We start from the raw sequence: 25,278 nt of genomic DNA, 5'->3' as shown, positions 1-25,278 counted from the left end.
AAACCTCATCTTAATTTTAATATTTGACCCTTGACCCCAATCCAACTCTTAAACATAGCCTGATTAACACACCATTGGCCCTACTGACCCCACCATCTTCATCGACCTACTATGGTATAATGGGCCCAAAAATTCAGGCTCCACCTCTCAGTCTCAGGTGCTGCAGCACTTAGTGAATTCCATCCAAAACCTAAAATTCCACTATCAGCCTGGTAAAAATGATCCTAAAACAACCTAACCTTGAGGAAAATGCCAATAATTAATAAATCTAAACCTGACCAATTAAAGCCCTTAGGGTGTCAAGAGAAATATGAGCTGGAACCCAAACCCATTAGGTTAGATCAAATTGTGTTTGCACCAAGGAAGAAACTCCTACCCTTCACCAGCACTTGCCACCCTATGATATGGTTTAATAATACAAATTACTCAAAACTCCTATAATATCATGCCATTGCAAAAATAATACATAAATGTAGGCCTTTATTTCTAAAATGTTGGTAATAGCTTAGCTAATATGTGCTAATATGTTTCCTTGGATGGTTTCCCTCATCTTTCAAGCTTGTAAAGTACCTTTTGTCTTTTGTCACACAGCTCCTACCACACACTTAATGTGTTTGCTGTATTTTGTCTTTTCACCTCTGTGGCGTCTGGTTGGCTGACTGCTCACCAAGCTGAGTGGGCCAGCAGGAAACAGTACACAGCCAAAGCCCAGAGTGAAAGGAGGAAAGTCTGGTTGATGGATAGCTAGACAGAGGAGAGGTTAAGCTGAGGAAATGGGTGATTAAAGCTAGATCGTGGGAAAAGGGAGAATAACTGTAGACATACAGTATACTAAGATATAAACCAAAAGGTATAAACCAAAAGTATTTTTAGGTTTATACTGTAGTGCATTTTTCCAGCAACCTGTGTCATCATCCATGACTCTGTTATGTGGAAGGACTTCTTATGGAGTCTGTGTTCTCAGGTTTCTGGCGCTGTACTGAAGCATGCTACAGGAATTCACAGAGGAAGTAAGTGTAGCTGGTAAAAAATGGTCTTTATGAGGCAGCGTGGGGTGTGCTTGCCATATAATTAGCTATTTTTACCATCATAGCCATCCTTCCATATGTGTTTCAACCAATGAGAGTGCTGAGAACAAGTGAGCTCCAAGCCAAGACCACTAAAAAGGAGAGATCACGTTTGTTCCAGTTCGACTTCACATAATCCCCACCCCCCACCCCCCCAACCCCCCATATCATTAAAAGGTATTTTCTGGATGTCTGTCAGACTTACTTTACTGCCTCTCAGCAAACCTCTGAGGTTGTCAGAGGAAGTTGCTGCCTTCATCATTGAGATTTATGGTATAGGCAATAGATAGAATAAGATGGTGCTTCTTCTAGCCGAATCAGCTGACTTCCTGGTGGCTCCCTGCACGCATGACTGTCATTAACTGATGTAATGATACAGCTTTTAGAGAGTTTTTAAATTGTATTGGAGCTAATGGATTTCATTCTTATCATACAAACAGGCATTTCGGGGTGTGTTAGCAAAGTAGACATGAGCTATGACGATAACTCTGTTTCAACAATTCACTACATCGGAGCCCCGCCCTGGCAAGCGTACCTCACCCTCGCTGTTGCAAAGCGGAGCAGCACATGCTGTATCATAGTTTATTCAAAGTGTATTAGCTCTGAACATGCTGCGTGTCCAAATTGAACTGCTCTCCTTTGGGTCCACAGCGACACACCCGCCATGTGTGAGGTCGATTGAATGAATGGTTACATAATCGACATAACTGAAACATATACACACACACACACACACACACACACACAGATTCCTGCCTTTTTTAGAGCGATACATAGAGTGCTCTGTGTTGCTGGTTTTAGATTGAATTATTTTCTCTGTGCAAATACATGGGCCCACTGGCTGATTGGGGGGCCTCTGGGCCCCCAGGACACTCAGATGTTAGATCTGGCAATGTCTGTTCTGATTCTATGCAAGTATACATCTGGAAAAGTGCACCACGTTTTTCAGAGTAGATTGTTCCTCAAACTTACCCGGACCTGCAGATGGGATATTAGGGAGGTTTCAGTGAGTGAAACATTAATGTTTTATATATTACATGACTACTTATAACATTAACAACCTATTTCAGAATATAATAATTCTGTGAGAAGAAGAACAAAGATGGGTCTGTATCTGTTTAAACGTTATAATCTGTATTACTCTGCAAGCACATTTTTCTTATTGTTTTCTTATCTCCCCAGTCAAATTATCTTGACAGTACAACAGGGTAGACCAAGAATCAGATGAGAGTGAAGAAAAGATGACAAGGATTTACAAGAAGCAGCTTGATTTAAGAACCACAGTTGGAGTTTATGAGAGGTGATATAAAGTAGTTAGCTATTTTTGGCATGCAGAAAAGGAAGGCATGCTACATATTTAAGGAAGAGCAGTTGTTACTGTCCAGAACCTGAGTAATGGAACCAATAAAGTAAAATGTGGAGAGAGATTGAGAGAGATATAGAGAGGGAGAGAGAGAGAGAGAGGTGAGTTGACCTGAATTTCTGTTTAGGTGGTGACAGTTCCTTCATGCCGCATTTAGTTTTCTGTTGTAAAACTTTTGGATAGAGGTACAGCAGTCTTGACTCTTAAGTAAGAGTGATGGGTGTGAGAGGAATAGAGGGGGAAGTACAGGAGATGATGACAGGAGGAAAAGGCAAGCAGAGAAGGGGGGAGAGCAGAACATAATGGGGGAGAAATAATTACTTTTCATGTTCTTTGATGAAGGACGGTGTGTGTGTGTGTGTGTGTGTGTGTGTGTGTGTGTGTGGAGAGCAAGGGAGGGAGACCGTGAGAGAGAGAAAGAGAGACAGAGAGAGAGAGTGAGATTGTTCCTCAGTAGTTCCTCCTCTCAGTCCTCAGTTTGACACGAGCGGTCTATTTTTTTCCTCCTCCGCTGTGGTGAAACTCCATCAGGTAAGAAAAGCGACACTCTGACACAATGTGACAACGACTTTATGACAATCCGTCTAACGGCCGACACAACTCTGCATAATAATCATTCGGAGCTTTAAAGCAGAAAGGAAACGCGTGTGCGTGCTTGCAGCAACGTGCAGAACTGAAGAAGTTATTCACAAGTCGCCAACTCAGCAGCTGTTATTTGAAAAGTTACCCCTGACATCACCGTGCACGCTGTCACACGCCGGATCACTGACACGTTTGTTATTCAATTTAATATGAATTGAATTAAAGTGCACGGCGTTTGTGTGTGTCGCGTTCTGATATATGTGTGTGTGGTTTATCCGGACTGCAGCTGCATGCCAAACTGATGCTCTGGCGTTGTAGACGTGGCTTCTTAAACGAATTCATTATGACTGAGTGTTGTGGTTGAGTCAGGCAGTGTGTGTTCACTTCATTAGGGGCATGTTGTCATTGTGACAGCTCCATGGTCCAAACTGTGTGTGTGGGGGAGTTCTCATGATCTGTGAGTGAGGAGGGGTGAGGATTGATGATGTAACATGAGATCATGATATAACACATCTGACATCAGTTTAGCTGACATCAGGTTACCTGAAGGTCACCAAACACTCACACACACTTTATGAAAATCTGTTTTGATCTAGTTTTAAGAAACTATTCTAATGTTTTATATTACATTGAATTCTAATTAGTCTCCACTTGCAACCTACCTTCACAATGGACCTACATTTGGAGACAGGGCATGCATGGAGATCAATGGATGGTGTGTAAAGTAAACAAACCAGTAGGGTAATCTTTCAGAAATGATTGTCAACACATCCATAAATCACAATATATTGCAGGTTTAATAGAGTAGAGAGGTCAGACTAAAAAGAAATCAGTGTTCAGTCACTGAGAGAAACAGTTTCTTGACAAACTGCACATTTGTTGACTTTCAAAATTATATTTTTAATTGACAAACATATGTGTAATTAAAACACTGTTCAAATGGGATCAAAATGTAGTTGTCTCTTGCTGTTGACTACCCCCCATTTTTCTGAAATAAGGTCCCATTGTGGTCCACCGGAAGGGTAGGAACTTTAGGTAGGCTTTATCTGGGTTGGCCACTGGGACAAAGTGACAGAAAAGCTAACTTGGTCAAAGTATACCAGCTTTCTTCATCAACTTCATAAATTTTCTTCATCCACTGCAGTGCTCCTCAGAAACATTACACTATAAGTTATATTGCAGCAGTCTTTACTCCAGCATCAGTATTACTGAAATAAAGCTTCCTGCCAAAATTCATGTAATCAGTTACATTTTTCATGCCTGTGCAATTGTTGTTCCAATGTGAGCACTTCTAGGTTGCTACAACCATTTAGTTCTTATACTTTTATGACACAAATGCTGCAGGTTAGTTTGTGTAGTTTTGATTTTTTTATAAAGTTGTTGACAAAGCAACTGAAGCAATTCTGTTGTTGCAGTCATTGCAAATGATCCTTTGACATCTGGCTTGCTGTGATAGTGATAATAACAGTTCTGATTATACAGTATTTCACATCAGTATAGTCAGATAAAATATTGTGGCAGAGCTCCAGTCATTTTTTCTCCCAGTCATGCTCCATTCATCATCTCAAATCCAGTTTATATTCATCCGTCACTGGAAGACCCCGTGGGAATCTCTCTGTTATATCTCTTATCTTTCTCTCCCCTGTTTATTTTTTTCTCGCCCCTCCGCCTTTTGTTTTTGTTTTCTCTTCTTCTGCTTGCTTTTCAGAGGATTTGTGTTACACATGTGTGGATTTCAGAGGCTAAATATGAGGATTGATGGAGGAAGAGAGACAGAAAGTGGAAAACTGAGATAGGCTATATGGCAAACCACAAAAAAGACAAAAAAGGGAATGTTTGAAAAAGATGGAGTACACAAAATAGGACAGCTAAGATTTTTCCAGTGTTTTAGCTCGTTGTTTTGGTTTAATAGTCCTCAAATTCCACTATTTGTTTCCCACCAAATAAACTTGAATAGCCCCACTCTACACTACTGTACCTCCCCAGCACCAGTGGACAAACAAAGCTAGAGACCAGTTGGTGAACACAGTGGAGGATCTTGCATCTGAAGACTTAGATATTTTCTCAGGAGTTTGTGAAAAACACAACAGAGATAAACGCTATATGCTGAAATAGCCATTTTATTAAAACAATATATTATAACATCATATGTAGCAATACATATACTATTGTAAGGATTCTTAAACAAATACAAAAACATATATATTTACTTTTTTAATCTGTGGGGGGGATTTTTTGCCATGGACTTGTGTGACTTAGTGGTAAGAGTAACACTTCCAGGGTTGGAGATCCCAGCCGCCTCAGGATTATCCATCCTTAAAACACATGTGCTTAGTTTACCATAAGGCATTCTGGGTAAAACATCAACTGAGTGCCATATGTTTTGTGTTGTTAACATACATAGTCACAATGAACTACTACAAATGTCAATGCAACTTTAGATTTTCATTCAACAAAATCTCAAACTGAAAGGTTCCAGAGCAGTCAAATATGTTGTTTGTTTCAACAATGTTTTCCTTTCCTCTAGTTTGTGGTTGCAGAAATGTGTATCAGAGACAACTATTAGAGAGAAATGTGTGTGGATGTGTACCAGGGGTGACAGGTTCAGCCGCACATATTGTCCATTGAAATGTGTATGAAAGTGTTTCTTGCTCTGAATTCATGCAGAGAGAATCAAATTGCTGCTAATGTTTTCATACCAAATTGAGTCCAGGTGTGAATGTGTTTAGGTGTGGTCTGTAGGTTTTCCCCTGGGGTTATATTTCTTCCACTGGATCCCATACGTAAACTATAGTGTCACAACATAATAAGATGAGAGGCTTTGACCTTCATACCACAGTTTTTTGTAGTTTATGTAGTTGAAAGTTAAAGTAAATTTAAACAAAAAATACCGCCTCAGATATGTATATTGTGACAGGTCATGGGTCTGTGATGTTTGATTATTGTTCATTAGCGCAAAATTATGATTCCAGAAAGATAGTTTTGCCCTTTAGGACTGCCAGCAAAGCCTTACTGTTTTCAACTCTTAAGAAGATATTACCCCTCTGTTATTGTCATAGCAATATATTGACACTTGGCCAATTATCCACAGGAATGTGAAAAACACACCAGCAAACAACAAAAATGAACACAAAATGTTGGTTTGGGGTTTATGGATCTAGTTTAGCTTGTTGGACTCTTCAGAACTTCCTGTGGTGAAAGGAGTAAGCATAAAAATAATGTATTGTGTTTTAGAGTTACATGGACCCATAAGTGTCACAAAGGTCTTCCTTTGCTTTGACTTAATAACATTAAACCCCTACCTATAACTTTTCCACACCCCTTCCTTTCTGTTTCATTCCACTCTCACTCAGGTTGTGACAGCCATGTTGGCAGTGTGTTTGAGGCTGCTTTTGCTCCTCCCCCTGGTTTGCTGTGTTCCCTCCCTCTCCAGACCTCCTTCCAGACTCTGCAGGCGGTGCTGCGACCAACCGGAGCCATCAGCAGCCACGGTCCAGTATCAGATGCCTGAGGTTCGCACTGTCATCAACATGACCATCCTCAAAGGTACCAGAGCCTATATTAGCTTCTTTTAGCTACCAGGTACTACTGACTTGAAGTTGGTTGGAACTTGGCTGGCAGATCCTCAGTTTTTGGTTTCCAGTTTGTCTTCTGATCTTTGCTGAATGTCGGCGTTTGTTATTTATTGTATTTTAGGTACCATGCCTTTAGAAAAAATACAGTGTTTATGGTTGCATGTTTATTCACAGACAACTTTGAATATCTGTGTTACTATTGCCCTGCTTTTAGCTACATTTACTTAATGTTCCTTAATTGGAACATTTTCAATGTGTTTAACAAGGCTACTATTTAATCAGAAGAGTAATGGTGTATATTGTGGTGGAACAGTGCTGCTGATGTGTGACCATGGATTGATGGTTAAGTAAAAGTGAGACAAAAAATTAGGCTGTTAACTGATAGACTCTAAACTGATATAAACAATCTGGAACCACTTAAAAAATCAACCTCTGTTCAACATTTTTCAAAAGAACCAAACTGCCAAGTAACAGTGACTTTAGTAGCTTTAGACAGTCTCTTTCATAGAATATGTATATCAACATATGAATTCATGTAAGGCATGAAGTGAAGAAATTGGTGGAAGAATGGCAAAGTTCAGCGTTCAGCGCACACAATTATAATTCCTTTGGAGACCCTACACAAACCTAACATGCACATTCAGTTTCGAAATAATTCAAGATAATCAGACCCGATTCAAATTGCAGTCAATCCAAACTGTTTCTCTGACCACAAATACTGGCAGCAGCATGATGCACCAGGATCATGACTGGATTACCAACCGGGCCAAGCAGCAACTCCCCCAACCTGCTTTAATAGAATGAAACCAGACAAGATTAAATTAAATATAAGTTTTGCCCAGCGTGAATTGGGTCAGGTATAATACTGGATACAAGGAACCCATGAAGAACTTTACTTATTACTTGATTGACTCACAATGAGCCCAATCACAGTCAAATCTGTGTTTGTGTATTTGTGTGACCTTATTTCTATGTGCAAGTGTGTATTTAGGTCAGGGGTAAGTGGAAAATGAAAGATGAGACAAGAAATACAAGGATTTTATAATATCCAAGAACCACACAATCACAGCTGGAGAGGGATCTGTGAGAACATGTTTGTCGAATGTCACAGCCTAGAGGCCAACTCAACCAGGGCAGATCCAAATGATGTGTCATCACTCTGCTGCTGATGATCTGTTCTGACCCACTATCAACCCCTAACCAATCCAACTTTGGTACCAAAAAAAGACAAATCTGTGTTTTCTCTATTTCCTTTTGACACACAAATGCAAAACTGCATTCATGCCTTTAGTGAGCATCAACTGATTAAATTTAGTCATGCGGTTATTTGAAATTCACGCCAGATTTTTCATTGGTAGGAAGCCACAGAGGGATCATGTTCAAGGTCTTGGATAATGTAAATGGAAAATTAAAAAATAGGCTTTAATGTGTAACAGATTTATTTTTGAGAGCTGTTAACCCCTGAGGCTGAGGTCTTGCCTTTATGTCGCGTTGCTCTCTCTTGCAGCTGTGCAATGGGTGAGGTCTCATCAGGTGCTTTCACCCTGCACTAAACCTACACAGGAACAAATGTTTATTCACACATCCATGTACAAAGGCAATCACTAAGCTTTGGGCAAATCTAGTTGTGCTCTTGCAATATACACTAATAAAACACGAACTACTTTTTGTCCTCTGTGTTTCATTGATTCACTGGAAAATAATAAAGCCTTCTTTTAGTGTGTGCGTATGTGTGCTTTGAATGTTTGCACACTGTGTATGTGTGTGCATGAGTGTGTGCGGTTGGGTTTGCTCCCACAAAGCTGTGGTGATCGGTGAACAGTGTGACCCACAATCAGTTAGTCACCCAATCTCAATTTTATAGTACAGTCCGCCAAATTTCTCAAAAGAAACCAGAACCTTCACTCAGGAGTGATTCTGCACCCACACATTTTTGACATTGTGGAAACTGCTGTAACTCTCTTCAGGGATCTTTGTGTGGACACTGGTCACAGCTGGACAGATCATAGACAGAGCACTAAGCATCTGTCTAGGGGGTCACTGTTGTTTTCCCTGGTGATCTCCAGGATTGTGGTCATGGTGAGCGAGGGCAGCGCTGTGGCTTCTACCTGTGTGGTTTAAACAACGCAGAGGTGTTTAACTCATGACCTCATTAAGACCTGCCCAAAGGAATGACCTAAACAGCAGCAACATAGCAAAATTTTGTCAGAGCTTCATAGACATACACTGTGTGTACAAATAATAAGGAAATTGTCTTCCTCGGGATTCATTTTATTGTTGAACAAACACAATGCTCTCAGTCAATCCAAAATATAATTAAACCTCAATGTTTATCTAAGAAAAAGTGAGTTTTGTCTTGCACAGGAGAATATACGAGTGTGCAGAATTATTAGGTAACTAAATTACAAAAATCCTTTCTATTAAATTACGTCTTTATTCTCAGTTTTTAGAGTAACTGTAAAAACACAAAATGACTATTAAATAACATTTTTGACCTTTCAAAAATATTTAGTGACCGATATAGCCAGCCATGAGCCTTCCATTCATGGAGTCTGTCAGTTTCTTGATCTGCTCACGCTCAACTTGCGCTGAAGCAGCAACCACAACCTACCAAAAATTGCTGAAAAAGCTGTATTGTCTTCCCTGACTGTAAATCTCACGTTTGGGTTGGGACCACAAGTTCTCAATAGGATTCAAGTCAGGTGAGGTAGGGGGCCAGGTCATTATCTGGGCATCTTTGAGTGTTGCATCCATCTGAAAGGCATTTTATAATTTTTGACTTTTTAGTGCACCAACGAGCAAGTTTAGATGGTTTGGACTTGGAAATTGTGCATAGACATAATCATTCGATCAGAATACTTACTTGCCTAATAATTGTGCACGCAGTGTAGTAGATACAGTATATTTATACAGGTTCTTTGAAAAGGTTTCTTTAGCCCAACCGGTAGGAGCATGTAACCCCTCAAATGAATGTGAAAATGACCAACCTTTCCTCCAGACCTTATAGACCGTTTTGTTTCCCAGTTTATTAGCTTAGCTGTTTATCACTGAAGGAGTGCTTGCTTCATCTGTCCTATAAGCAGTGTCACTTGATTTCTTGCAGAGGTTTTTATGTACTTTGAATAATGGCAACACCCAAAATGTTAACTTAACTTGTGACACTTGAGTCAGGAGTGGTGACAGAAGGATGCACATACGCTCATAAATCATTTTCAGAGCTTGCTGTCAAGTCAGATATAATTTGAAAATCGAGAAAAACAGTGTTGGGTTGTTGTGGCAGCAAAATAGGATACAGCAGGGAAGCAGGATACAAACATGGACAGAGCTTCTGAGGGCTCGATGGTTTATGGTTTGAAAATTATGTGAGTCATATGCTATGGCCTTCACGGTCACCAAATCTCAGTCAAATTGAACCGCTGCAGTATGTGAGATTTTGGCTCAACAGATGTGCTCCTCACCACCATCATCAAAATAACAAGGAGCAAAAATACTGTTTCATCCCTCCAGTAGAGTTTCAGAAACTTGGAGAATCAATCAAGGAGTACTGAAGCTTTTTTGGTAACTTGTGGTGACCAAGAACTTGCTAAAACACTATGTTGTAGTTTCCTTTCCTTTAATTTGTCTCCCATCTGTTTTGTACAGTATGTATGTAAGTGTGTATGCCATCTGATCAGTCACGTCACAGTCCTGTGATCATCATATATCTCCAGAATGTCAACTTTCATGAATTAAATACTGTATTTGATTTGATTTGAGATAAAGTACATGTTTGTTTCCAGTCTGTTGATCATTGAGTATATCTTAGTATAAGTAGCTGTTTTGTCTCTTGTTAACATCATTTCATTTAAAATTGACTTTAGTTGTCTTGTATAAGGAGCAAGTGTTTGTTGAGGGAAAGTCTCTTAATAGTGGCTGAAAACTTTTTCTTAAACTGGTGCAGAGATTCCTGACTTTCAAAACTCAGTCAAAACTAACTCTTTTTGATGTCCTTTGGCATTACAAGATCTACTCTGTAAAGGGTCCTGCAGAAATAAATATTATTGCAGTTCCTACTGGTCCTCAGTAGAGGTACATGAAGGTAATATATTACATAAAAATGGGGTTTGACTCAGTATTAACTCCTGGCATATCTTTAAACCTCCTCCTCCTTAAACATTAACAACAAAATTGCTTCAGATTTATAAGGAGGATTTGGAATGTCAGATGTGAAAGCCTTGCTGCAATTTGTTTCCAATACCGGATTTGTAACCATTATGAAAGACAAAAAAAGCTTTATGGCATTGTGTGCATGTCAAAATGAACGGTCTGTTTTGCAGTAAGAGCTTGGAGCTGCACTTTGGTAAATGGCAAGTTCACATCTATGAATCAGGAATATTGTTCATGTTCTAAAAAAAATAGTTTGGTACAGCCAAAAATCATGTTGTCTGGACCAGCCTTGCCTGTTCATGGGTGCAGTGAGGACAAATTTCCATCTCAATTGACAAAAAGAGGGTATTATTATATTATTACAATATTGTATACATATGATTATGATTATATGATTGGTGGGCCTATCTGCACTCCACCAGTGCGCTCTTTGTGCATAAGAGAGTGAGAGCGGCATTTGAGGGAGGCCTGAAAGGAGGGGGATTTTCTCCTGATGTTCTGTCTGCAACACTCAGCTGAGTTTCATCTTGTCCATCTAGGTGATAAAGGAGACAAAGGCGACAAAGGAACACCTGGCAAACCTGGCCCAGAAGGAAATCCTGGCCTCAAAGGACCCACAGGCCCTAAAGGCAGCAAAGGCCAGGCAGGTGCCCCTGGTGACGCCTGCAAGATCCCTCACTCTTCCTTCTCGGTGGGACGTCGCAAGTCCCTGCACAGCGTGGACTACTACCAGGCGCTGGTGTTCGACACGGTGTTTGTTAACCTCCACGAGCACTTCAACATGTTCAAGGGCAAGTTCTACTGCTATGTGCCAGGGATCTACTTCTTCAACATTAACATCCACACCTGGAACTTTAAGGAGACCTACCTCCACCTGATGCACAACGACAAGGAGCAGGTGATCCTGTACGCTCAGCCCAGTGAGAGGTCCATCATGCAGAGCCAGAGTGTCATGTTGGATCTGTCTCTGAATGATGAGGTATGGGTTCGACTCTACAAGAGGGAGAGGGAGAACGCCATTTACAGTGACGACGTGGATGTTTATATCACCTTCAGTGGATACCTGGTAGCACCTAGCATCCAGTGAAAATAGGATGGAGTGATTATTAAAGGAGTGGCAACATCTCTGAGTTGGATTATTTGGACTTTTTGCCATGGATACTGTTTTATGCCAAGAAAGGAGAACTAAACAGAGGACATTACAAGTTTGGTGCTTATTAAAAATGAATTTCAGCCTGGAGAGGAACATACTGTGCTTTCTTAAATGAGGACTGCCCAAAAAATATTAGAATAAAAAAGAACAATAAAGGGAAATGTTGCAGGGCACACTATTAGGAAAGAATGTTGAATTACCTCCGTTGCACTAGAATTACATTTTTCTACAAAGTAAAAAAATTCCCCTACTTATGTGCTATTTTTCCACTTCACTTCTTGCAGGGACTCTGTGTGTAAACACAAGATGTATCATTTATCAGGAATCATAAATCTGTGCAATCAGTTATGTATTTGTGCTATGATGCTTCTTAACAGGAGAGTGTCTGTCAGATTAAAATTTTTTGACAGACTCCTGTCATAAATGTTTCCTTTGTGCCTTTTAGAAGAACACTACAAAGGGTTAGTTCACCCAAATGGCAAAAACACATTGTCCCATTTACCCCTGATGGTGTCTAGCCATGCTGTAAGATATTTATTTTTGAAAACATATTTTAATATTCTGATACAATGATATTACACGGTCAGTGGTGGAAAGTAATCAAGGACATTTACACATATACTTAAAGTTCTGTTATGAGGTACTTGTACTTTACTGGAGTTGATCCATTCCATTTTCACAAGTAATTGAAATATGCCCCACCTTTACCAGCTGCAACATTAGTGATGCTTACTCACTAATGCATCACTAATTATATATATATATATATATATATATATGCATAATGAGTACTTTTACTCAGTAAGACTACTCTTACTCAGTAAGAGTAAGTTTGAATGCAGGACTTTTACTAGTATTTTTATACTGTGTTATTACTACTTAAGTAAAATATTTGAGTACTTCTTAAATCACTGTACACAGTGATACATTTAAGTTTTAAATTGTATTCAGTCTAATTGGGTGGGGTCTCTTTTTACTGCCATGGGTCTAGGGTCTGTGCGTCCATATGTACCCAAGTAAGTCTGAATTGATGCAAACATACTCAGTATCAGTTCCGGGCTGGTATTTATCAAGCTTCTCAAAGTGCCATTTTAGTCTTAAGTGCTGAGAATTCATGAAATTTACTCCTACTTTTAAACTTAAGAATAAAAGCAAGTTATCAAATTTCTCAAAGCTAAGAATCACTCTTACTCTCCCAGTTATTTAAGACAGCTCGAGAGGTCTCTCTAGTTGTTAGGAGCTGCCAGTAGGGCTTGTGATGGCGCTGTGGAGACAGACACATGCATCTTTCAGGAGAGGAAGAATGTTTCTGAATTATTTGACGACGCACTGTTAAGAAGACGGGGTCTGACAACGCAGGCATAAACTTTGTGAGCGAGTTAAAGATAAACTTTTTTTATCTTTCATTTATTAATGTGTAAGCCTATATCTTAATGTATTATCTTGAAAAGTTTTAAATGTGTGTTGAATATAAACTCCTCTTAGGAATTTCACCATTCAATGTGAATTTATCTGAGAATATTCTTAAATAAGGAAATTCAGTGATCGTTCCTTGGCTACGTCGTCATCCAAAATCCTGTGTCGTGAATCAGCACTAAGACTGACACTTAATATTTAGTCCTACACTTCACTTAAATTAGGACTATGGTGCTTGATAACTAACTTTTAAACTCAGCTTTGAGCCAAGAAGTTTTTTACTCTTAAGTCAGTTCTTAGCAGTGTTCTTATGAGTAATTCTAACAAGCTTGATAAATACGGGCCCTGATCTTGTAGTATGTCAGAATCACAGTGAAATTTTTATAGAAAGTTGGCACAGGAGGTGAAAATAATACCCTCTGGGCCTATGCTGCGTGTAATCCTTTCTCTCTCTCTCTCTCTCTCCCTCCCTCTCTCCCACATTTCCTGTCTCTCTCATCGGCTGTTTAATCAAATAAAGGCAAAACACCTCCCAAAAAAGAAAAGAAAACCTCTGTCTGTGCTCAAGAAGCCACCTAGGCCTGAATACTTATGTATTTCAGGAGAAAGGATCAGCCCCATATATGGCCATCTAGTGTGGAGGTGCTTCTAAGCTGCTGTTTGTGGAAACTGCTGTAACTCTCTTCAGGGCTCTTTGTGTGGACACTGGTCACAGCTGGACAGATATGTATGTGCATGACAGTATGTGAGCATGTGCAAGCAAAGTATTCAGTTTTGGCCTAGGCGGCTTCTCATAAAGTCCCTTTTAGATTAGATCTCTGTTTTTTGAAATTTAATTTATACACGTCCAGATCTGTTTTGCATTGGGTCCATTTTAGATCATTTTGGGCAACATTTTTGCTCTAGAGCTTAGCTCTACATGTAAATTTGTCTTTAGCATACTCCTATATATCCTTCAGGAGTGTGGGTGTGAAGATGGTGTGTCATCCTGTTTTCCTGGAACTGGTTTGGTTTTAAGGCTGGTAGTGATATTAGCCTGTACGGCTTGAATGCCTCCTCTAGCTCTGGTCAGCTGCTCTTCTTTTATTGTAGGCAGCTCAGGTTTTATTTTACGGTTAAAAAATTATATGGTGAAACCCTAAATTGTTACACTAAATCACGCAACAAATTGTCCCTGTATGAGCTCAAGCGCTGTTCCCCTGTTGCATCCCAGGTGTGTAGCATCACTGACTAATTATGAGTCAGTGATTCCAGTCTTGCCCCCCATGTGCAAACAGTTCTGAACCCATGATTCTGATTGAATCGCTTCCTGCACACATCTTAACATACCAAGGTAAAATACTTATCAAGAGAGATTAACTGAATTTGGTTTGTGGTGCTCAAAGTATTACAAATTACATTTAAAAAAGCTAATCAGCAATCCCTCTTTCCAGAAACAGTGATGTGGTTACTTTGAAAAATCTGCAGACATCACTGTCAACATTTTGCATTGGGGACTGTTTTAAAGTCCCAGTGAAAACTGTCCAGAGAGGAGAGAAGAACCTCTAAAAACACCTTTTAATAAAATCCAAATTATCTGCATAGCCAGGGAAAAGGGGTAAATCATTTTTTTATTTTATTTTGGTGAACTGACCCTTTAAGTCTATCCTAACATATCAAAATGAAAAATAAAGGTGCTTCATTACTAAATGCAGGAATGCATTAGGGTTTTGGTGATTCAATGTATGTAAATAGCTGTATTATAGCTGTCTTTATAGCCTAAATCTCTGCTACCACTCATGCTGTTTGGGAACTGTGTATCTGTTTGTTTGTATTTGTAAACCGTATTTCCTCCTTTACTGACCAAGTCTCTCTTTGTTCTATATCACTGAGCAACAAAAAGACATTTGATTATGAAAAATTAAACATTTTCAGAATTTCACATGAAATCACAAGCCTGTATATTCTATTAAAATGTCAAAATCTAATTTTCTTTTCTTATTTATTTATTTATTTATTTTACAACAAAGCCCATTTCTGCAGGGAAATCTTCCTCACCCTTCTAATTCTTTACAAATGACACCATCCAATTCAGAACTTGGCTCTCAATCAAGCCACTGAATCATATGAGGGATTTGAGATTTAACCCTAAAAACTGGCCAGCTCTCTAAAACAAACAAACAAACTAGCAAACAAAAGCCCATCTCAAACACTCAGAGACAGCGGATGGGTCTGCAGCATGCCAGCTCCATCTGTTTGGCCATATCTCTCCCATTATCTGTAATACTGTCCTCAGGGAGGCTTTGCTAGAGGAAAAGCAGACTGCAGCTTTGTAAATACTTTAAGCCTTGAGTGGAGATCTGAAAAGCTCTATTGGGAAACAAAGCAGGACATCTGAACAGTTTCCTGGATCGTCAGCCCAGGCTAGTGGAAGATGTTCCAACACGCTCAGTAGACAAGCTGTTACTTAAATTACTAGATTTCGTTCACTTAGGTGTAATTTGGCCTAGTTTGACTTTAGGTTTGTCTACCTTAGTTTTATTATTAAAGACATATTATTTAAACATTAGTTAAATGAAGTGTGAGGAAACAAACTGACAAAATGTAACTTTGAACAGGTGAAAAACACTGCACACCAGTGGAATCCAACATGATGGAAAACAACAACAAAATGCACAAAAGCCACATAAACAAAATCAATTAAAACAAAAGAATTAAACTTCAAAACAATAACACTGGAATACAGGTATGTACCCTTTAAACAAATTTGTGCTTACTTTGTTGCCTATTAAAAGTAGCAACATGCTGCACTTTAACTAAGTACCTTCACAGTCTGTTGCAACAATCAGTCCAATTAACTCAACTTTTACAAGGCTGTTGAAAACAACCGGGCAGTTGTTTCACTTAATCCTATTAAACAATAAACAATCAAGTGGCGCAAATTCTCTTTCAATTATCCCTGCTGAGTGTAAAACACTAGCTAACAATGTGAATGGTAGGAAATGTTTCTCACAAGCATTTTAATGCTCAGACTGTGCGCAGGGATCAGGGCAATGCACAGGTATGAACTATATGCATGATTTCCTTTCACAAGCAACTTCGCAGATGCCATTCCCCAAAGCAACAAACATTAAGTACTTGCAAGCTTGACAGGAACAAGAGCTAGAAGATTGCATCCCTCCTAAACACTACTCTTCAGTACAAGTGCATTGTTGTTCTTTGGAAACAGGATTTAAGTGCTATCATTCTTGTAAATTAATAGTATTTATCCTAGTTTCCTTGTTTGAGGTTCTGCAAAATATATTATCCAGCGAGAAATTAGAAATTATATTAAATTTTAGTCATAGTAGTATGTTTATTTTCCTGTCAGATTAATAATTTCCAGTTGTCCAATGTGATCTTCTGAACATCATGACTGCTAAAAGCTGCAGAATAACTTATAAATAAATTAGGTACACTTGTACAACCTAATGCAGTCCTAATGCAGTGCATATTCTGAAATGTATGTTTACGATTGAGGAGATGGTTAGAGGTGGTGTACATTCTATCAAAAGGTATTTTAATTTTGTTGACAGAAACATTAGGGGGGCAGAAACACCTCTCAATATAATGCAGTCCAGTATAACACCATCAGTAACCCTGACCTTGATGGCAAAATATATCATTTAATAAACACATTTTTAAATTACATTTATTTAGCTGACTCTTTCATCCAAAGTGGCTTACAGGAAGTGCATTCAACAATGCGGATACAACCTAAAATTGCAAGAATTGAGCAGGTGGCTACATCAGCTTCATCAACTATGCTAAAAATATGCTAAGTGCTACATTCAGAAACAATAAGAGATGGAGAAATAGAAATATTTACTAGGTCACAGTGCAGTCGTAACAGATGAGTTTTCAGTGTGATGGTATATGTGTAGAGTTTCTGTTGATGTGTATGGGACACTCGTTCCATTATCTTTGAGTCAGGACTGCAAACAGTCAGGATTTTGTTGAGCGGTGAATCTTTCAGGTTGTAGGAATTGCTATAGACGTCATCTGGGCGGTGGTCTCATAAAAATGTAACCAAATCACACTTTTTAATGCTTTAGTATTTAAATAATTTTGATGAGCTACTTTAGCTTGCAATCGGTAGATGGGTAACATCCACTGAAATAACCATAGTTCAGACATGGGAGCATGCAAAAAGTCTCAAAAACTAAGAAGAGCTGGACCTCAAATCATTGTAATCAGTTTCTCATACATTTTGTTTAGGTTATAAAATGGCAAGATTAAGGAAGCATAAAAAAGGTTCAAACACAAATGACTTTGTTCCTCCAGTTCATTAAATATAAAAGTAAATGGCGGCTGACTTATTTAAAGTGGTTCTCACAGTGTTAACACAGGACTAAAGTGCTACATTCTTTATACTGACAGACCTACTGGAAAAAAGGCTGAAGGCTGGAGAAAAGACTAGAACTGAATAACAAAGCCACCTGTAAAGCAAAAACAGACCAGAAGATGTTTGAAGTAGTAAAAATTGGGGTTAAAGAAGCAAAACCTCTATTTTCTAATGATCCAAAACTAACAGACTAATAATATTCCTCTGAAAAAAAGAATGATGGATAGAGAACAAGATTTACAATACAGTAGATACTGTCATTATCAGCTGTCAAATTTATGTAAGCACTGGGAGGCCTTTTTGCATTCCACTGTCCTTGAAGTTCTGCAGTGATGTAACTGATCAAGCACAAGGGAAATTGGAAGGCGGGGCTGGTGTGGTGGGGGAAAGATTATGATAAATGTGACGAGACTATGAAGACAGGTTAAAGATGGTTTTATGTAGGTTTGGGAGTTTGAAGGCTGAGCCCCGTGGCTAACAGCTGTTTTCAGGGCTAACTGAACTGAAGCCTGTTTTCTCATAGATTAGAAACAGGAAGCAAGGCAGAGTGCCCAGGCAACGCTCTCCTAATTACAACCACATGACCTCTGACCACACTCATCTGTCAGAGGGAGACAGAAGAGTGAGGGGTAGATGGAGGGAAAAAAGAGCAAGGGGGATAAGGAAAAGGAAAACAGGTAGGAGAAAATGAGCAGCTGGGAGGTTTATGGAAAGGAAGAATAATGAAACTGGAAGTTGAATGAAAGTATGTATAGCAGATCAAAAGACGCAACCTAGTTCCTGACAGTTCCCTGAAATCACAAAATTACAACTCTTATAAAACAAAAAACCCCAAGACATACATTTCTTTTTCTAGATCTACAATCTACCACTGCTGCGTAAACAGAACTGACAGGAAGGCATGCTGAGAGAGAGCCAACTAACCTTTCATATACCCTTCAAAGTAAGCAACATCATTTTTGAGGGTTGGAGAGAGTTATACCCCTTTTAGATATACACAGCAATCAGCTACAGTGTGTGTGTGTGTGTGTGTGTGTGTGTGTGTGTGTGTGTGTGTGTTACTTAATGGAGACACATTTAGGTCACTTTTATGTTGGCACCAGTCTGCAGCTGTTTTTTGTCTTTCTTTCTATGCTTTAAAAAGCAAAGCTTTTTTGGTGGGTTGGATAGAAGTGAAGGGTTTAGGATCTGTCTGTACAACCCATGAAAATTATAGATAGCATGAAACACAGTTAAGATGCATAACATGAATGACACAGAAAACAAATACAAAAACTGACACCTGGCAATTGTGTGTTACAACTTAACTGTTAAAAGGTCATACACTACATTATTTGGTAACAGTTTCTATGATTTCCATATGTACCGTGTGTCAAAGATATTCTTTGCAAGAGCAAAACGATACCGCAGAGGAAATAAATACACTGTAACAAATTGCTGTAAAATAACGGGACATTTTGTACATTAATGCACCATTATTTATAAATACAGTTGAATACTGTCAATGTTGATGCCTGTGAGGGAAAAACATATTAACAGCAAGCTACTGTACAATGTCACGGTATAATATAGTATTTTTTGTTTTGTTGCTTGTGTCCGCCCATAACTCATCTGATCACCTCATGTTGCTTCACGTCACACCACCTCATTTAGCACGTGGTCAACTTACATAAATTAAAAAATACGAGTTTAGCATTATAGAGTAGTGATTTTAATCAACATAATAGGAAGGATAATAAAGAGATGAAGAACTGAAGACAATGATGAAGACAATTTTCACCCGGATTCTAGCCCTGGCAGCACTGAAGTGGACGAAGCAGATCACCACCTGGTGCTTTCTTCCATGCCTAAGCCTGCACGCTGTTCCTGCTCTTGTGGCTTACTTAACAAGGTAATTTCAATCTTATCAAAGTCAGCATTACTCAGTTATGACATAGTGTGTTGATTTTATCAAATGTAAAAGACAAAAGCATAACAAAGTGAAACTTACTTCTTGACATTAGCGTACTTTGTGTTAACCCATGTTGCAAGCTTGCATTGACACAAAACATAGAGCCTAAACAAAGTTTCAGAAACTGCTATACTGTATACATTTACTAGTTACATGCTAAAATATAGATAATATATATATAGAGCGTTATTAGGTTGCTCTCACATCTGCCAATAAAGGTCATTCAAATTTGAATTTGATATCAAAAGAGAGCAATAGAGAGGAGGGTTTCACTGCGCTTGCCTGTGAGGTCTGAACCGAGGATAATGCATGCATATCTGACAACAAGTACAGTCTTAAAGGACCAATATTTACTGTACTAAATCACAAAATAACCATGATATTTCTGACTTCTATGACAACAATACTATAGCCAGTATTGTACCCAAGAGGGTAACAAAGGCCAGCCAGGGGAAGGTGGTGTCCAAGAAGACCAGAAAGCTGGTCCATAAAAAGGCAGCAACTGTGAATCTCTATGTGGCCACCCTTATAAAAAAAAAACTCCTGGACTTTGAGAGAGGCTTTATGTAGTCCACAACACATCTCCACACAGGAGATGTGTTGTGGAAACAAACGAAACAAACGAAAGCCCTCAAACAAGCAGATCTTCATGAGGTCATTTTATATTATTATATTATATTGAGAACCTGTTCAGAGATTGCGTTTTAATGAATTGTATTTTACAAAAATGTACTTATTTTAAAATTTGTCATTTTATTTTTTTGATAGCGCATTGACTTTAATAAATGTACTTATTTTAAAATTTGTCATTTTATTTTTTTGATAGCGCATTGACTTTAATAAATGCCACATGTTGTAAGGCCATCTCTTGTCTGATCCATTTATATGCTAGAAATTTTGAGGTATTTTTATTTTGAAATGTAAAATGTTTAAATCATTAGCTTACAGCAGTGTTATACTGTAAAACCAAACAAACAGTATTATACTGTAATGCTTATATTCAATACAGCACATTACTGTAATATTTTTTACAGTAATAAACTGTTGTTATTGATTACAGAGTTACACTGTAAAATAACAGTTTCATGCTGGCAACTGTAGCTGCCAGTATTTTACTGTAATTTAACAACAAAATTTGTTACAGTGTACAGATATAAGACACCCAACAAACATAGTCAGTCACACACAAGCAAACACATAAAAACGACATCAGAAAAAAGGCAACTCTAAAATAAAAAGTTTAAACTCATCAAAGGGGATGAGAAGTTTCTGATATATTTCATTTATACTGTGCAGCGTATTACAAAACAATTCAGGAGCACATCATAAAACAATCACGATGCATGATGCATGAGTTGCTTTAAACTTTTCAAAATGTATTATATGCATATGATGCAATAACAGCCATGAGACATAAGTGATCACACATGCTCCTGTTCACTTTACCTAATTGGCATTAACATTTATTATTTAATTATTTGTTTATTTTACCTTTTATTTTACTAAAAGTTCCATTTGAGATCATTTCAGCACAGTTTAAAATACAATACAAAAAAAACACTATACTATATGGCCAAAAATATTGGGACACACACACTTTACTTTCATAACATCCCATTCGAAATTCAAAGGCATAAATATGGACTTGGTCCCCCTTTTGTATCTACAACAGCTTCCACTCTTCTAGGAAGGCTTTCTACAAGATTTTAGAGTTTGTCTGTGGGAAGTTTTGCCTGTTCATCCAGAAGAGCATTTGGGAGGTGATATTGGACACAAGGGCCTGGCTCGCAATCTCCATTCTAGTTCATCCGTAAGGTGTCGGATAGGGTTGAGGTCAGGGCTCTGTGTGGGCCAGTCAAGTTCTTCCACACCAAACCATTTCTTTATGGAGCTGGCTTTGTATACTGGGGCATTGTCACGAAAGAAGGAAGAGGAAAAGGCCAAACACAAACTGTTAGAAGAACTGTTAACTAAAATTGTGTGATGTAGCATCAAGATTTCACTTAAGAAAGACCAAACCATGAATAAACAGTCTCTGCCAAAGGTACTGGGACTGGGGTGTCCCGGTATTTTTGTCCATATAGTGAATTAAAACATACACAAGCAGTAATGACAGTGATACAGACATATTATCCACGTAAGTTGTTGGACTAAGTGTGAAAGCATGTGCATGTGTCAATTGAGATTTTTGAGATCCTTTTTGTAGGCAGTCAAAGAGATTGGTGTGCCAAGCTTAAGCTTAACCTGGAGTTCATTCCAAGACCAGGAGCTGTAATAAAAAAAAGACTCCTCTTTCCAGCTTCACCCCCCACATTTGGTACCTTGCCAGTGACAATGAGGATAGCTAGAGAGAGTATTGTTATAATAAATATGGTTATAACACCTTCACAGTAAGAGTGTATTGCTATCATATTGTGAGGCTTTGGCAGAGTCAGTGGTCATAGTGTTTTGTTGATACTAACACCAGAGTCCACATTCAGAGCCTTAAAAGATCAGAACATTCAAACTGGAAGCTTGGCAGCTCAAGCACCATAGTATTGAAAAACCTCATGACCTCTTATGTAAAAAGAATAGAGCCATTTTGAGGTATCAGAGTTCTATGATCATAATTATGAGACATTACAATGCATTATAAAGACTTACAGAAACTCTAAATGTGCATTATACATGTATTACATTGAATGCATCTTGGAAAGTATGTATACCACATTATGAACATTTGAACTTTCAGGTCAAGGTTAACAATGAATTTTAATCAAATCACTATAATCAAATTGTCTTAATCCCTGTGTCCTTTTTACATTTTCCATTGCAGTGTCTCTCTGTCTGTCTTTCTCTCTTTCCCTCGTAAAAGGCTCACTGCCTAATAATTGGGTAATGGCTCTTAGGAGAGTAATGCCAGAGTGCTGCTGGGTGAGTCGAATATGAAGGAGGGGAGGAGGTAGACACTGCCAGACACTGCTCCATGCTCTGTTGGCTTTATTTTATCTTGCGGTGAAGGTCATGAGTTGAGCAAAGACGAGCAGATTCAGATCTGTGCAAACGAGGTAAAATCTCGTCGTGAGCCAGCAGAGCAGGCCGGTGACTGGAGGACAGAGGTAGTGAGAGTTGTTCAGAACATGATATAAACTTTTAACTTTTAATCTACTCATGTTCCGTTCCACTCCTGTATTTGAAGCTTTTTGGTCCAAGTGTGAAGATGTTAGATATTATGTTTCTGAGGAAGACAATGATGGCATTTCTAGGCATAATAATCCAACGAGGGTTAAAATGAAGGGCAACTGGACTTGGTTGAAGCTACTGGAAGACGTTTCGTCCCTTATCCAAAGGACTTCTTCAGTTCTGACTGACTGGCAGGGAAACTCAGCTATTTAACCTCAGTGGGGTCGTTATCCCGGGTCATCGATACCGCTGGTTCGATGACCCGTAACACTAACGAACCAGCGGTATCGATGACCTGAAGAAGTCCTTTGGATAAGGGACGAAACGTCTTCCAGTAGCTTCAACCAAGTCCAGTTGCCCTTCATTTTAACCCTCGTTGGATAACTATGACCTGGATGACTGAGAATCTTCATAGACATCTTGATAGGCATAATAATGTTCTGTCAGTCAGTCAATCGATGTGTTATGTCCTTTCTTTTTCTTAAAATTTTCTGTTGATGATGTCGGGATTTCTGTAGGTTCCTTATTTTAATACTATACGCTATGCTTTATAATCTGAAAACTGAAAGTACTTTGTAATGCTGAAACACCTAACAGATTTGCCTAAAAAGGGGGTTTAACAAATCCGAATCCAGTATTGAATTACTTAACAAGTCCGAATCCTTTTCAATCCCTCATCAATCCCCACCCATCTACAAACTGTTGACCTGGCTATTTCTGATCACCTTGCCGTCATGTTCACACAGGAAGTGTGTGAAAAGGACCATTGCATATCGCAACATCAAACAAGTGTGCATACCGAAAATATCCTACCCTTGCGGGCCATCTTATCAGCTATCCCCCAAACTGCACAGTTGATGACTTGGTTAATCACTACAACCTGGCCCTGTCACGTAGTCTGGACTCTGTTGCCCCCCTCATCACTCGATCTGTCTCCTTCTCCTGTCCCGCTCCCTGGTTCACTGCTGAACTCCGCCTCATGAAGGCCACAGGGTGGAGGCTGGAGAGGTACTATAAAAAATCTGGCCTTACTGTCCACCAGGAAGCCTACAACAATCATGTTAAGAGCTACAAAGATGCTCTGTCCAGGGCGGAAACTAACTATTACTCAATGCACATTGGCACCCAATAACATCAACCTAAACAACTTTTTTCCACTATCAACCACCTACTCTGCCCACCTGACCCTTCTCAACCATCTGACGCTGCTGGCCTATGCTCCAGGTTCCTGGAATACTTCCAGAAAAAGGTAGAAACCATCCACCAGCAACTGCAGCTGTCCAGCTCCTCCCACCCAACCACACTACTGCTGCTGGACATAAACTCTTCAACTGTCTCCACACCACAGGACTGCCTCTACTCTTTCTCCCCGCTCAAAACAGCTCAAGTTCTTGAGCTAGTGTCAAAAGCTAAGGCCACGACCAGCAAACAGGATGCAATGCCGACTGCCTTGGTCAAGGCATGTTTTCCAACTCTGGGTCAGCATCATCAACACCTTGCTGTCTTCTGTGGTGGTCCCCACCAGCTTTAAAACTGCGGCGGTGATCCCTACACTCAAATAACCTGGCCTGGACCCAGATGACCCAAACCACTACCGCCCAATCTCCAACCTACCTTTTATTTGCAAGTTATTGGAAAGAGCTGTGGCTGCCCAACTCAACCATCATACATCACAACCTCTACGAGCCATTTCAGTCTGGCTTCAGGACACATCATAGCACAGAAACTGCCCTCATTAAAATCACAAATGACCTTCTCATGGCAGCTGACTCTGTCTATGTCAGCATCTTAATTCTTCTCAACCTCTGTACAGCCTTCGATACAGTCTCCCACACCATTCTTCTCACTCGCCTCTCCAAACTCATTGGCCTCACTGGTACTGTGTATTCCTGGTTTCAATCCTACCTTACCAATAGGCAACAATACATCACCCTTAAGGGCATCTGCTCTGAATTGGCGCCAGTCTCACACGGCGTGCCTCAAGGATCGGTGCTTAGCCCGCTACTATTCAATATCTACATGCTACATCTTGGGATGATCATCCGGAAACATGGACTCCTCTTCCACTGTTACGCTGATGACACCCAGCTCTACATCAACACTAAGTCATCTACTCCCCTTACACCAGTGTTGCTTATTAACTGCCTGAAGGACATCAAGAACTGGATGGACAGTAACCTCCTCAAACTCAATAAAGACAAAACAGAACTCATGATGTTTGCCCCACAGTCACTTCTCAAAAAGGTTGGTGACATCACACTGATGGCTGCTCAATCTCTGCATCCCCTCAAGTACGCAACCATGGCGTCATCATGGACTACACTCTCTCCTTCCAACAGCACATCAAAAACACTACTAAAACTGCCTTTTACCATCTTAAGAACATCTCCAGACTCCGACAGTGCCTCTCCCACCTCTCACCCTTTTTTTTTTGTTTGTTAAGCGTCCTTGGGTTTGTGAAAGGCACTATATAACTCGAAGTTATTATTATTATTATTAT

The 25,278-nt window shown here is 39.3% G+C and overlaps 1 protein-coding gene and 1 long non-coding RNA gene across 2 annotated transcripts; both read left to right on the top strand.

The window, feature by feature from the left end:
• Positions 1-2,878: 2,878 nt before the first annotated feature.
• On the top strand, positions 2,879-12,298 carry c1qtnf6b (C1q and TNF related 6b). Its single transcript, XM_046046220.1, has 3 exons — positions 2,879-2,961; positions 6,366-6,558; positions 11,273-12,298. The coding sequence occupies exons 2-3, from the start codon at positions 6,378-6,380 to the stop codon at positions 11,818-11,820; spliced, it is 729 nt and encodes a 242-aa protein (XP_045902176.1). The 5' UTR covers positions 2,879-2,961; positions 6,366-6,377; the 3' UTR covers positions 11,821-12,298.
• An 822-nt stretch (positions 12,299-13,120) lies between these two features.
• On the top strand, positions 13,121-19,575 carry LOC123969127. Its single transcript, XR_006824633.1, has 3 exons — positions 13,121-14,635; positions 18,522-18,608; positions 19,457-19,575. It is a non-coding gene; the product is annotated as an uncharacterized LOC123969127 (long non-coding RNA).
• Positions 19,576-25,278: the final 5,703 nt, after the last annotated feature.

This window comes from Micropterus dolomieu, linkage group LG04, assembly GCF_021292245.1.
Source record: "Micropterus dolomieu isolate WLL.071019.BEF.003 ecotype Adirondacks linkage group LG04, ASM2129224v1, whole genome shotgun sequence".
Lineage (NCBI taxonomy): Eukaryota > Metazoa > Chordata > Actinopteri > Centrarchiformes > Centrarchidae > Micropterus > Micropterus dolomieu.
The sequence above is the reverse complement of the archived record's forward strand: the minus strand, read 5'-3'. Positions and strand labels throughout refer to the sequence as shown.